General features: G+C 39.8%; 2 protein-coding genes across 3 annotated transcripts; both read right to left on the minus strand.

The window, feature by feature from the left end:
- Window positions 1-355: 355 nt before the first annotated feature.
- Window positions 356-1586, minus strand: LOC103723527 (putative serine acetyltransferase 4). The gene has a single exon (XM_008814458.5). It carries the CDS (start codon window positions 1464-1466, stop codon window positions 531-533), a length of 936 nt encoding a protein of 311 aa, XP_008812680.2. The 5' UTR covers window positions 1467-1586; the 3' UTR covers window positions 356-530.
- A 3103-nt stretch (window positions 1587-4689) lies between these two features.
- LOC103723525 (uncharacterized) lies at window positions 4690-10070 on the minus strand. Of its 2 annotated transcripts, none has more exons than XM_088711596.2 (3): window positions 9729-10053; window positions 9583-9642; window positions 4690-5274 (listed from the first exon to the last, which is right to left on the minus strand). In XM_088711596.2, exons 1-3 carry the CDS (start codon window positions 9948-9950, stop codon window positions 4963-4965), a joined length of 594 nt encoding a protein of 197 aa, XP_088567722.1. In that variant the 5' UTR covers window positions 9951-10053; the 3' UTR covers window positions 4690-4962. The 2 variants fall into 2 exon arrangements, with proteins under 2 accessions (XP_088567722.1, XP_026655929.1); XM_026800128.4 differs by having other exon boundaries at window positions 4729-6990; window positions 9729-10070.
- Window positions 10071-13800: the final 3730 nt, after the last annotated feature.

Consider the following 13800-nt stretch of genomic DNA (forward strand, 5'->3'; position numbering starts at 1 on the left):
ATTTAAGATAAATCCTACTTACTTTGAACAATATACAAAAAGAAATATTTTTTGAGCTCTTACGGTGTGCGCACCGCACGCCCGCGTCTTAACATTTTAGAGATTATTTGGATAATTCTACTAGATATATTTCAGAATTTCTAGTATTACTGAATACTAGGTCTAACCTAATCCATGTTAACTAGATCATTCATACAAGGAGCAAATAAAAAAGAAAAAGCTACTAGGATTTTTTTTTTTCCTCTTTTCTTCTATGTATGGTTTTGTGGACGTGTTGGATTATCCAAATATTCTTGAAAAAAAGGGATAGCATTAGAAATGGCTACATAATTTTATTAATTCTCTGATCATAACATAAGGTGGTGGAAAAATCTTTTTCAATAAAAGAGCTCAAAAACAACACATTGAGCGCCTCTCCCGTAACTCCACGTAGGATATGGAGCAGATCCAACGGTGCAGGATTTCTGAAATTCAGACTACGAATTAAGAGGTATTTTTGGGAGCTGCATCCAAAAACAAAAACCCTGCCCTCAGATGACGTAATCCGACCACGAGGTGTGGTCCATAGTCGAACCGGCGCTCCTCTCAAGCCGGACCGGTTTCTCTTTTCCACCGACCAGCCTCGCCGGGTTCCCCACCGCCGTCGTCCTCGGCGGCACCGCCCTTAACACCACCGCCCCGGCCCCGATCTTCGCCCCCTCCCCGACCTCCACGTTCCCCAGTATCTGCGTCCCTGCACCCACCAAGACGCCGTCGCCGATCTTCGGGTGCCGGTCGCCGCTCTCCTTGCCGGTGCCGCCCAGCGTCACGCCGTGGAGGATCGACACGTCGTCGCCGACCACCGCCGTCTCGCCGACCACCACCCCGGTCGCGTGGTCCAGCAGCACCCCGGCCCCGATCCTCGCCCCGGGGTGGATATCGACGGCGAACGCCTCCGACGTCCGGCTCTGCAGCAGCAGCGCCGCCGCCGCCCGCCCCTCCGCCCACAGCCGGTGCGCCACCCGGTGGGCCTGCAACGCCAGGAAGCCTTTGTAATAAAGAAAGCAGTGGACCATCTTGGCGCACGCCGGATCCCTGTCCCTCGCCGCCCGAAGATCCGCCCTCGCCGCCCGCCCGATCTCCGGAACCTTGGCGAACATGCTCGCGAACAATTCTTGGAGACTGCTGGTCGGCATGAGATTTGGAACGCTTAATTTCTTCGCGAGATGGGCTGCGAGGGCGGACTCGAGGGAGTTGTGGGAGAGGACGAGATCGAAGTAGTAATTCTGGAGGACGGGTTCTTCCTCGACGTCCAATCGAGCTTCTTCTTTGATCTTGGCCCAAACATCGTCGCCGCCGGCGACATCGCTGGGGTCGTCGGCTGGGACGGCGCAGTCGGAACGATCGATTACATCGGGCTGGGAGATATCTATCACATACTTGCAGAAAGGAGCTTTAGCTCGGCTATTCTCGACGCAGGTTGCCATGGCACTAGAGCTTGGGCAGCTGCAAAAAGATGGGGAAGGGATGAGAAGGAAAGAGTGGAGTTAACAAGATTTGAGGAAGTTTTGGGTTGCGAGTAGAAGTGTGAGGGAAGGGTGCATATACATATATATACATAACGGATTAGAGGTTAGAGGGAGAGTGGGAAGCGGAAAAGAAGGTTCCGGAAAAATTAGAGGAGAGTAGACATGTAACGCGGCACACGTCTGTAAATAAAAAAGAGTTTTCGAAGCACAAATATGAAGCGAACTTTGAACGCATGTGCTTTGTTCCAAGGACCAAAGTGCGAACATGATGACGAGATAAGGGATGAATGGCAAGCACTGGATCAAGATTGGATGGCAGGGATGAAGGCCATGCGGTCACCAGAGGGGGGAGACGGCGTTAGCGCTGACGTAGAGACGCGAATGGCTGGACCAGCACGCAACCCACATAAACAAAGGAAAGCAAGCAGCCCATATGGCGAACAAAAATTATACGTGGCGGACACCAGACCCGCACCCAAAAAAAAAAAAGAAGCGCTTTCTATTTTATTTTGTTTTAGTCCGTATCTTAAAAAAAAAATCCAAAAATAATAGTTTTTTTTCTAGTCATGAGTTTCATAATTAAAAAAATTTTAAAAAATTATAGTACATATTATACATCTAAATAATATACACCAAATAAATTAATTATTTAGCAAGTCAATAAACACACATCTAAATAAGTTCGTATACAATTTTTAGAATATTATATTTATTGGTGTATATAGTATATGGTTAAATAATACATATTTAGCAAATTAGTTATCTAGTAATCCAATAACCGATGATACATACTCGTCGACTTTTTGATACATACTAAAAAGTTATCTGATACACACCTAGCAGTGATCCAATACATACTTTTAGGTAAATCGGTACATAATTTTTAAAATATATTTTTCATTAGTACACACTATATGATTAGATGATGCATATCAAGTAATTAATTATTTTGTATTTATTTTTTTTAAAGTTATGAGATTGACCGGCTCCAGAAGTCTTATTCTTATTTGATTTTTAAATTTTTTTCATGTGTAAGAAAAAATATAATAAAATAAAAATATGATATTTTATTGGAATAGCTATGTTAGATATAAATAATGGAATTATGGATTTTGGGGGCAGCCACGAGTTGGTATTGTCGTTCTGTGGGGAGCTTGGGAGCCTCCGCGGCCAAGTTCGCTCCACATGATGGGACCCACCTTGTGGGTAAACTTTGGGTAGCCATGGAGGAACATCTCGGGGATTTTGGCTTGTTGAGGATCCGGGGGAGAATTGATTGGTGACGTTTGGGGTGACGCCGTCGTTATAATAATCATTGGAATGTGTTGAACGGAGGATTTGTTTATCTTTTCAAACAAGTTGCATCCCGTTTTTTTTTTTTTTTTTTTTTTTTTTTTTTTTTTGTGCTGCTGCTGCTGCTGCGTTTTTTTTTTTTTACACTAGCAGCTCACACTAGTCCCGCATGAGTATTGCCTACAGAGTCAAAAGCCAAAATACTCTAAAAAATAGAGGAACAGGTACACCTAGGGTCCAGAGAAATTTTCAAGAGTGTTGAGCAGTAAAGAAGGCGATCCAGTCAGCAGCTCTATTCGTCTTCCTGAACACATGAACAGCATAAAAGACATCGCACTCCTGCAGTAAGCCGCCGGGCGTCTCCTAAGATCGGATCGTCGGTGACTTCCGACCCTTCTTGTAGAATCCTCTCAACCACCTTCACTGAATGCCCCTCCAGAATAGTGCATCAGGCCTCCAGAACTCTCTGCGCATAGGAGACACCCTCCCATGCGGCCCTAAGCTCCGCCCGTAGAGCATCCGTCTCGACTCGTCTCTTTTCTATGGTTCAAGGAAACACATTCCAAGATGAGCCATAGCCAAACAGACCCGTTCACGGATTCCAAATAGATCTCTGTCCACAGACCAGACGGCCGGCCTGGCCTACATGAGCCTGAAATCTTTTGGGCAGACTCGGGTCCAAAATTTTGGCTGCCGAAGCGGGTCAGGTCTGAAAAATAGATCCACCAGGATCGGCCTTGGAGGATAAAACTCAGCCTAGCCCAGCTCGTTTTTTATTTTTATTTTGCTTGTTCTATTTATTTATATTTGATATATTTGTAGATTTAATTGACAATTATTTTTAATATATAAATTTAATAGAATAATAAACATATTGTAGATTATTGACAATATTTAAATTTTTATATTTATTATTTATTAAAATTATTTTAAAATATTTTTAGCATCATAAGTATTTTATTAAAAAAATTTAAAAATGGTCATAAAGCTCGAGGCCTGGCTTAAGGCCAAAGTCTGAGTAAGAGCGAGGCTGAGGCGTAAAAGGTACGCCCAAAGGTCAGAGCTGAGTCTAAAAATTGTGTTGACCTTTGGACAACGGGCAACACAGGCCTTGCCATGAACAGGTCTATAGCCAAAGATTGGATCAGAATCTAATCATAAGCCTTTAAGCTAATTGAAAAATGGAAACAAAAACGCTTGAATGCATGGTTAACAAATTAAGGTTGGGAAAACTCAGTACCACAATCTTCAATAGCGTCCAAATATAACGATTTCCCCACGTTTATCATCTCCAGCGCATCTACCGCATCTATCAGTTTCATCCAACATTTCTTTTTGGTCATTAACGATCACCATTCAAATTTCTTAGAACTTTCAATAGAACATTCAAGTCTCTCCTTGGACACTCTTCTGTTTGATCAATCACATTAAATCCCAAGGGAACATCATCATTCACTTCTCCATACTTTGGGAGGATGAACGAACTAATGTGCCTAAATCTTCTATATATATAACCACAACTCTCAGTACGACTAGTAGTCATAGGCTCATAGCGCAACCAAAATAGGCATGCTCAACAAAGAAAATAGTTTTGATACCTGAAGGTCCTAAACAAAATGCCTTGAGTTGACAAACATGATGTCTGTAAATAACCTATGATTGAAAGAATAGTCCAGGCTGCATGAAAGGTCAAAGGTACATGCCAGACTCAAGGCACGCATTCTTAACTACACAACAGCTCTCTCTCTCTCTCTCTCTCTCTCTCTCTCACACACACACACACACACACACACAAAAAGAGTAACTAAATAAACCTATGCACAGTAACAAGTGCCAACTTGAGAATCGAGAATACATACAATGATCCATCGAGGAGATTGGATGCCCATTGACTGAAATTGAGAACTACATTTAAATCTCAAACCAGTTAGCCAAGTAAATAGTGTGCCTCAGATTGTATCCTGTCATCGTTAGTGAGAATAGAGTGAAAGGCCCCTTGCACTGTAATTTTCAGACGCCCTCTAGATTTTACATGTAATTTGAGTAGAAATGAAGAACCATCCTTCTATTCCTAAAGAGGTTTCTGCCATATGCAAATTAACATCATCACAGAAAGCAAGTAAGAACAAGAAGGAAAATGAATAATCAACTCCAACTGATATCACAGCTTAACCTCTACATCAACACCTGCTGGAAGGTCAAGCTGCATCAGTGAGTCAATTGTTTGGGCAGTAGGATACAGGATATCTATCAGCCGCTGGTGGGTCCGGATCTCAAAATGGAAGCGTGCATCCTTGTGCACATGCGGTGACTTGAGAACACAATAAACACGGCGCTTGGTGGGTAGAGGGACAGGACCCATAGTCTTGGCATTGGTGGTTCGAGCAGCTTCCAGGATCTGCTTGCATGAGCCCTCGATCAGGGGTACCCAATAGGACCTGAGCTTGATTCTTATTTTCTGTTTTGGTGCCATCTGATTGTAAAAACATCAGATTTAGGAGTTAATGTTAAAGACTGAATACCAGAAGGCATTTCAGACACAAATATGTGCAGTTGTATATCTGAAGCTTGAAAAATTGCCAACTCCATATCCTTCATTGAATGTGTAAATGTGTGCAAAACATACATGCAGGCGTTCACACACAAATGCGCACATGCGCCTTGGGTGCGCGTGCGACAGAGAGTGAGAGAGAGAGAGAGAGAGTTTCCTTTTAAAACAAATTATGACATGAGCAAACCCAATGTTCCAGTAATTATGTTTTTATATGGTAGACCATTAATAGGACCTGGCAAGGTGTGAACAGAAACAGGAAATCACAGATATGACAAACCAACACAGCATTACTCTAAAATAATGATGCACCTTTTGCGTTATTTACTCTACCATGTACCACACCAGCAAGCACTGAATCAAAAACATAGTATTTATGCCAGTAGCTAGTCATCAATAGGAAGAGTATTGAGCAAAGTGGTGCACTGAAAAAATCTGAACTATTGGGTGCATAGAAGAAAACAAGTCAATGAAGCAGATTTGGTCCACTCAAATGGACCTGTTAAAGAGAGAAATCGAAAGGTAAACTAATTATTTATTTTCATAAATATTCCATAAAATATAAGCTCTATAAGGTGGAAAGGCTCATAAGACAAAAAAGAGAAGGGGGAAAAGCCCATAGAATTTGTACAGTTGCAAATCCCCCAAGCAAGACAAAATTAAGCCCAACAATCTACAATACAATTTCTACTGCCCACAATTAGAAATATAGTTTTTGTTTCCCACATTGTAGCATGAAAAATAAATATGGTCCTGAACCTGACATGCTCTGTGGACCCCCTGTACATAGACATCTACCCATTAATTAGATCTTATAAATTCCAGCAAAACATTAGCTAACTGGAACTCGTGTGACAAATATCTATGATCAGCTCCTTCTATAATATGCAATTTGTGGTTAGTTATCAACTTGGCAAATTCTAGAGCATCTTCAGATGGTACAATTTCATCCTCTGAACCATGAATTGTCAAGACCCTGCAGTCTTGGTCAATTGACAGGCATGCATCATGCATATCAGTTCCCAGGCGATCCATTAGACTTTTTTCAGTCACACGGTAAATAATTCTCCCCATTTTGTCCCTCACATCAATGAACCCCTCCTCGTTTATCCTATGCATAAAGTCCTTCCCTAAGCGTTCTTCAATGCCTCTTTCCATATAAAAGCGACCAGAAATATTAATTACTTTTGATATATCATGATATTTAGAAGCATATAGAAGGACCACATTTCCCCCTTTACTATGCCCAACAATAGCTCTTGTTCCACGCTTCTGCCTCAAAAAATGTAGAATCACCGCTCGCAAATCCTCAACTTCTCTCCAATAATTACCATACTGAAATGACCCCTCACTATCCCCATTACCAGCAAAATCAAAACAAAAGACACTGATTTTTTCAACTGTAAGCGCATCAGCCAAATTCAATATGGTTTTGCTTTTCTTCGATGATCGGAATCCATGGCACAAGATCACAAGCTCTGTGGAACCAGCTTCATATAAAATTCCCTCAAGATTCTCTCCAAAAGTGTTCCTTATTATTAACTTCTGTTGAGAAACACTTGAAATTTCATGCGGGAACGAATGCAACTGGGGAAAAGGCCTTCTAAGTAGGACAGGTGAACCACCACCAGAAAATAACTGCATTTGAAGATGTTCAACAAATATAAGAATCTGGATGGAGACACTATTGAGCAGAAAGAGGGAAACAATGCACGAGTCACTTTTACAGATTATGAATAGCATGGCATTGTTAAGGAAGGATTCCTGGATAAATAATTGCAAGATGTGCTTAAGCTCAAAGAAAACAATGGAAAGCTCAACCATTGGTACTATGAAGCCAAAGAATCGGACCACGAGTGACCGTTATTACATTATTGTGCACTGCCTTCTCCTAGGGGCTACAGGTCATTCTGAGACTTAACAGATTATTGGAGTAAAGAAGTTGATGGCACCTTTTTTTGACATTCAGACAATAAGAACAAATAAAGCAAGAAGAAATAGGTGCAACACTTCAACAGAAATAGGAGGGCATCTAGACCACTATTGTTTAGAAACAAAACAGTTCAAGACCCATGTTTTCCATCACCATGGAGTAATTGTGTTGTATCATGTTGTATCCAAGCATTAAAAATGTTGGCACTCCAAAATTTCACAAAATCTAAAGTATGCAATCAATACTTCAAGCTAATTTACACTTTATTATTTTGTATTTGTTTTAGAATCTCCTCTTCCTTTTCACGTTGATAGGGTTTGAAAAAAATAAGTTTCTAATATTTAAATTTCTTATTTCAGAAAATTTTCTTTTATTTTTTGAAAAAACAATAGGCGAGACTCTCCATGTTGAGGTAGTATATGCACAAAGAAATTTAGATAAAGGAAAAAAGAGAAACAAAAGAAAACAATATCAATGAATGTAGAGGAAAAGAAAACAAAACAGTCAAGTTGATGAAGATAGCTCTAGATCAGCTTACAAACTCGAATAAACTTCTGTAGTGGAAAATAACCTCTGAATAAACTTACCAAATTGAGAATGAGGTTATTACACTCCAAAGGCCAACTGTATAACTAGCATAAAAATTTTCCAAACAAAAGTGTGATCCATTTTCCAAAGGGTCTGGTCTACACAGGTAATCAAACATCTGATTTTATGACAACAGGAGTGACCTGGAATCTTTTAACTCCAATGCAAATTTTCCAAGCAAGCTACAGCCCAGGTCAAGTTTTTTAAATATTTACATATTTATCATAACTTCTTTCAAGCTATATATTTTATAAGGAACGAACCTCATTTTAAAAAGGGCCCATGATCCACGTTTTAAATCTTGACTGTTCTCAGAAACATTTTCTTCGGTCTCCATCTTTTGTTTTGTGTCAGCGAGAAATTCCCATTCTCAAAAAAAAACATAAAAAACTATAGCAGTTTACATTTTGCAAAGAACTCTATGACCTGAGCCAGTTTGAAAATTTAATAGCTGAATTATCTTCAAATTGTCAGACTATAATCAGTATATTGACCTGTTTAAGACCCATAGCAAAATTTATAGACGTCATCAATCCATGAAATTGATGCTGCTTAGTAGATAGTAACAATGCGTTCCAACCTCTGAAGGATGGAAAAGAAAGTGCATCTCTTCTCACACCAATGCTTACATATATATCTAGTCACCTATTCCATGAGTCCCTTACAATATAAACAGCCAACTCCACATGATCTTCTCATTAATCCATCTAACCTTTGAGGGAAAAATTAATATCAAGAGATATTTGAGTTTCTTAGTATCAACAGCTCACCCAAGCATAAGTAATAGAATACTAGGGTCAGAGGTTTTAACAATGTAGTCGATGCAAGCCAATCTATGATTTCAGATCAATGCAACCCATGGATCAGCATTATTAAAGTAGATATGGTGTATTCTTAGTGTGAATTGAAGAATAAGAAAGGCATTCCAACTCTTCGAGCCATAAGCTTCCTTTGACGAGGTAACTTGTCCATGATTTAAGTAATCCCCCCTGAATGCTATTTATACTTTTATTTCACTTCAAGGTTTTTCACTATAACTGAAAACATAAAACTCTAAAGAGAACAGTCAACAACATGATAGGGAAGAAAAAAGAAAACAAATATTACAATCTACCGCAAGAAAGGGGGGAAAGGAAAAGAAAGCAAATAGACCAGCTGATTGGATGACATGTATTAACCAATCTGAGCTTGTCAAATGTGTTCTGAAGGAGGATTTGCCTTGAGAGACCATGAAACATATTAACCCATTCAATCCAGCTGCTAAACTAAATCTGCTTAATTCTCAGGAAGCCAGGCTTTAGATGTAAGTGAGGAAAAACAAAGCGTTCATATGAGATCCAAATTAGTCCTGAGCCACAAACTCCTATTCTATAAATTGCACAATCATAAACACAGGCAGATGGCTGATCTAATTAATAGTTCTGATACTCCAATTTCCAACAATATTAACCGCAAGTACCACGTACAAACCTCAAGCTTCAAGTAATGCACTAGTTCGGAATTCAAATAAACCATTTCATATGTTCCAATAACACATATTTGCAGACTAAATATCTTAAATTCTCGAATAAACTAAAAAATAAAGTAGGTAATTTTCGAAAAAAGCCCTAAAGCAAAATGAAACATTCTGTAAGACATAAAGCAGCAACAACAAAAGAAGTGCAATGAGTCCATTGCGTGCAACTAAAGGAAAAATTAGATGAAAATACCTTCACGTCGTCCCCAGCAGCGAGAGGCGAAGGCTCGGAACCCTCGAATTTCTCCTCGACCTTCAATCATTTGAAACCAGATAAACGATAGATTAACACTCCCTTTATCAAAGGAAAAGGGGACAAAAAGGTCATCATCAAAATACCTCGAAGCCTGTGAAGCTCTCCGATCCATCTAGGGTTTCGGGGGGCGAGTGTAGGGCCTCTGGGGCAGCGGCGACCACGGACGAAGGCGCGCGGGAGCGGATGGAGGTCGGAGGCTTCGAGGGTTGGAGCGAGAAGGAGAGGGAGTGTTTGGGATTGAGCGAGGAGGGGATGCAAAGAGGGAGGAGGGAGAGCGTCGCAGAGAGCGAGGATGAGGCCGCCATGGCGAGCAATAAGCAGCAAGCTCTCGGCTATCGCGAGGCAGGGTCGCCCAAGGTCTTGACGGTGATGTCTCCAACTAACGGAACGCAGATTAGCTAGCTACGGACCGTTTTACAGAATGGAAGTAACGAAGGAAGTTATTTTCCTAATACTTTAGGAGCTGGCTACATATTATCCAGTCGGATCATTTGGGTCGACTTGAGTCTACGTATAACCAGGACCTAACCCCAAAAATTCGGATCCAGTTCAGATCCGGGTCGGATCAACCCATCTGTGGTTTCAGGACTGTTTGCACACCTACGGGCTGCGGCTCGTAGGCCCAAATAATTTTATAGATTCGGATTGAGTTATAGGATTGAAAATCCAAAATTATCCAAATTTTAAATGAGTCGGGTCGAATCGAATCGGATCTAAATTCAGTAAATCCAGACCCGACCCAGCCCCATGGGTCCTCCAAAATGGGTTGGGTCGGATTTAAGCGGATCGAGTCGGGTCGGGTCACGGGTCAACTTAACTCATTTATAGCCTTACTTATAATAGTTCTTGATTTGAGCTAAATACGTCCGAATCATAAACTGATGGTTCTATTTAAATTATTTAATAACCAGAACAGGATTATATTGCAATCTTTTGACCCTTTTAACATATTTAATAATCCTATCGGGTTGAGTTAAAGCAACTAAGCAAGTTACCTATTTATTAAGCAGATTAACAAGAAGTAGGTTATATAGATTATATAGATTTACAGGTTAACAAGTTAAGCAGATTATATATTTATTAAATAAGTTAGATCGGATTGGATTACTTGTTTATTAAATATGATAGGTTTGGGTTTTAAATCCTAGCCTATTTAATAAATAGGTCAAGTACAAATTTAGAATTTTCTAATCCGATCTGTATATGATATGCAATCCGACCTGAGTGTCATCTCTACCTTTGAGTGTAAAATAATAAGGGTGGAATTTTAAATTTATTTATTTACTCAAAGTTTTTCATTCTTTTAGAATGATAAAAAAGATTTTTTTTGAGATATTCTTTAAACTTTTTGGGTATTGTAGTCATGAAATAAAGGAAGCTTCGACAGACGGGTTTTTTTTTTTTTTGGTATTTTAGACATGTCCAATGGACGGGATAGAGTAGCGTCAACCAAAGATATAGCTAAAATTAGCCAAGCCCAAGCCCAGCTCGGTCTAGCCTTCAGGCTAACTTCTCAGGTTCAAGCTTAATACTTACTTGAACGTGGGGCTTCAAGTCAAACCCGAAGCTTCTTGGAATAATTTTTTAGTTTAAAAATATCAAAAATATTTGCAAAGATTAAATATTTAAAAGGAATTGGTAAGATTCATGAACTTATATTTATGGTTGTTCATAAGGAGTGTTAATGCATGGAAGAAATCTATTAATATATATTTTTATGGTTACCAAAAATGGATTCCTAAGATATAAGTATACATTATATATTATATAAGATTCAGACCGAGCTGCGCTGAACTAAACCAAGCCTAGCTCGTTTGATAGGTGGTCTTATATTTCAAGCCTTACTTGTCCTATTTGGCTTAAAATCTAGGCTCAAGCCCATCCGAAATGCTTTGGTAAATCCAGTTTGAGGAATAACCAGAGTCGTTTCTAGACTAAATTGATTCATTCTCTGAAGTACAATGTGCATTCTCAGTTGCAATGGACTGAACTCGTTGAACAATCCGAGAAGCTATAGTGTGTTGTCCTAGAAAGAGTTGTAAATTACGAGAATTCCAAATCTGCCGTAAAAGATACAGTAGAAGAGACTGGATTGTGTCTAATCTTAATAGAGGTTAGTGCAACACTATCATCCAAATTTTTCCACAGAGAATTAATGTGCTCACATTGGAAGAATAGATGATCAATGTGTTCAATGTCACCTTGGCACCGTAGACAGAAGGGGCTAGCTAATCCATGCTAAAGTAATAGAGCAGCTGTTGGTAGTCTCTCCCATGCAAGCTTCTATAGAAAACAAGGGATTCAGGTATGTGCCCTTATGCGCCATGCCCAACCCAAGTTGGGTGCATCATAATCCTGAACTTTAATTTTCTTTCTAAAACCATCCCTCCAGCACAAAATGTCTTCTCCACCACATGTGGACTTCCAAGAATTTGCTGCACAATCAAATCAGGATACCATTGTTTGAGGAGGTGTATATTCTATTCCCCATTTTGGAGATGGGAAAGATGGAAAGCCATGGATAAGTGACTCTATTGATGCCAGTACCATCTACAATGGACCAAATGAAATTCCTTACAAGAAATTTACTAGCATTGGCAATTGTTTTAGTTGAAATTTATGATAATAGAGCAATAATAGGAGGGAAGAAGAAGGAAACAAAGAGGAAAAAGGAGAGGAACTAGGGGTTTCTTTCATTCACCTTGATCTCAAAGCATAGTGGAGTCCTGATTCTAATGTGTGGGACAACAATTGCATCACAAATAAAAAGGGATTACAATAATATAATATTACCATCCACACATCATAGAGCTAAACCCAGAAACAAAATAATCAAGGCTATGATTACCATTATTTTGGGCTTAGCTATGATTACCATTATCCACACATCAAGCCTTCTTGAGAGCCGAAAATTCTTGTTCTATGGTTTTCTTCTATTTCGAGTGGCTAGCTGCTTCATGGTAAGACTTAGGTTCAACTATCTTATCAAGAAAACTAAGAAAAGCATGATATTTTGGTAAAAAGCAATGCTTAAAAACAAATTGCTCAATAGGATATAACTTCTTAGGATAAGCATTTTGCTTTTCTTTTCGAAGTACAATGGATAATTCAAGAGATGGATCTTTGGGAGAGTAAGATGGTAGAGATTCCAAAGAGGGTTGAAAAAAATTTATGGGTAGCGGGTGTGAGTCCTCGAGTAGCAACTTCCTCTCCTTGGATGCTATTGTCAACTCCTTTTTAAGTTACCAAAATATTCTCATGCATGGGATTAGATGGTGACTCATCCTTCATACTGAGTATTGGTCTGGAAGTTGTTGGTATGAGATACAGGGTAAGAAATTTGAGTATTGAACAGATGTCAGGAGACATTGTTATTCCTGGTGCTTCGGCTAATGCTGCAGTACGTGGTTGTTTTACCAATTGTGGTCGTGGTGGTCGATCACCAAACTCTTTTCAGCAATTTAAGCATGGAAGGGGAAGAGGTCGTGGCTATGGAAACTCTCAACAATCCCTATCTCGTCCAACTTGCCAAGTCTGTCATAAACAAGGCCATACGGCATTGACCTATTACCATAGGTTTGACCACACCTATCAAGCAGAGCAACAAAATCAATTCTCTGCCTTTCTTGCTGCACCAGATGGCCCTCCCGATAGCAACTGGTACTTTAAACAATTTTTTACATGTACCTGATATTGCGGAATATTGCGGAACTGATCAGATACGAGTCGGGAATGGTTCAGGTTTGGCCATTAAACATATAGGTTCCTCTACTCTTTCCACTCCTCTCTCTTCTTTTACTCTCAACAATTTTTTACATGTACCTGATATTTGGAAAAATCTATTGTCTATTAGTCAGTTTACTACCCAAAATAACGTCTTTGTCGAATTTCATGCCACACATTTTCTTGTTAAGGACAAGGTCACAGGAGGAGTTCTTCATCAAGGCCTGCGTAAGGACGGTCTCTACCCTTTCTACCTGCACTAGTACTCCCCTACCAGTCCTCAAGTGTTCGTTGATGAACATGTATCTCCTTCTTTATGGCACTGTCATCTTGGTCATCCAGCTCCTCATGTTGTTCAATGAATTCTGCATTAATTTGCTCTTCCTGTTGCCAATGTTAAAAGAGTCGGCTTTTGTTTGCGACGCTTGTCAA

The sequence above is a fragment of the Phoenix dactylifera genome, chromosome 15 (genome assembly GCF_051530095.1).
Source record: "Phoenix dactylifera cultivar Ajwa chromosome 15, Ajwa_hap1_PhDact_Kaust_v1.1, whole genome shotgun sequence".
NCBI lineage: Eukaryota > Viridiplantae > Streptophyta > Magnoliopsida > Arecales > Arecaceae > Phoenix > Phoenix dactylifera.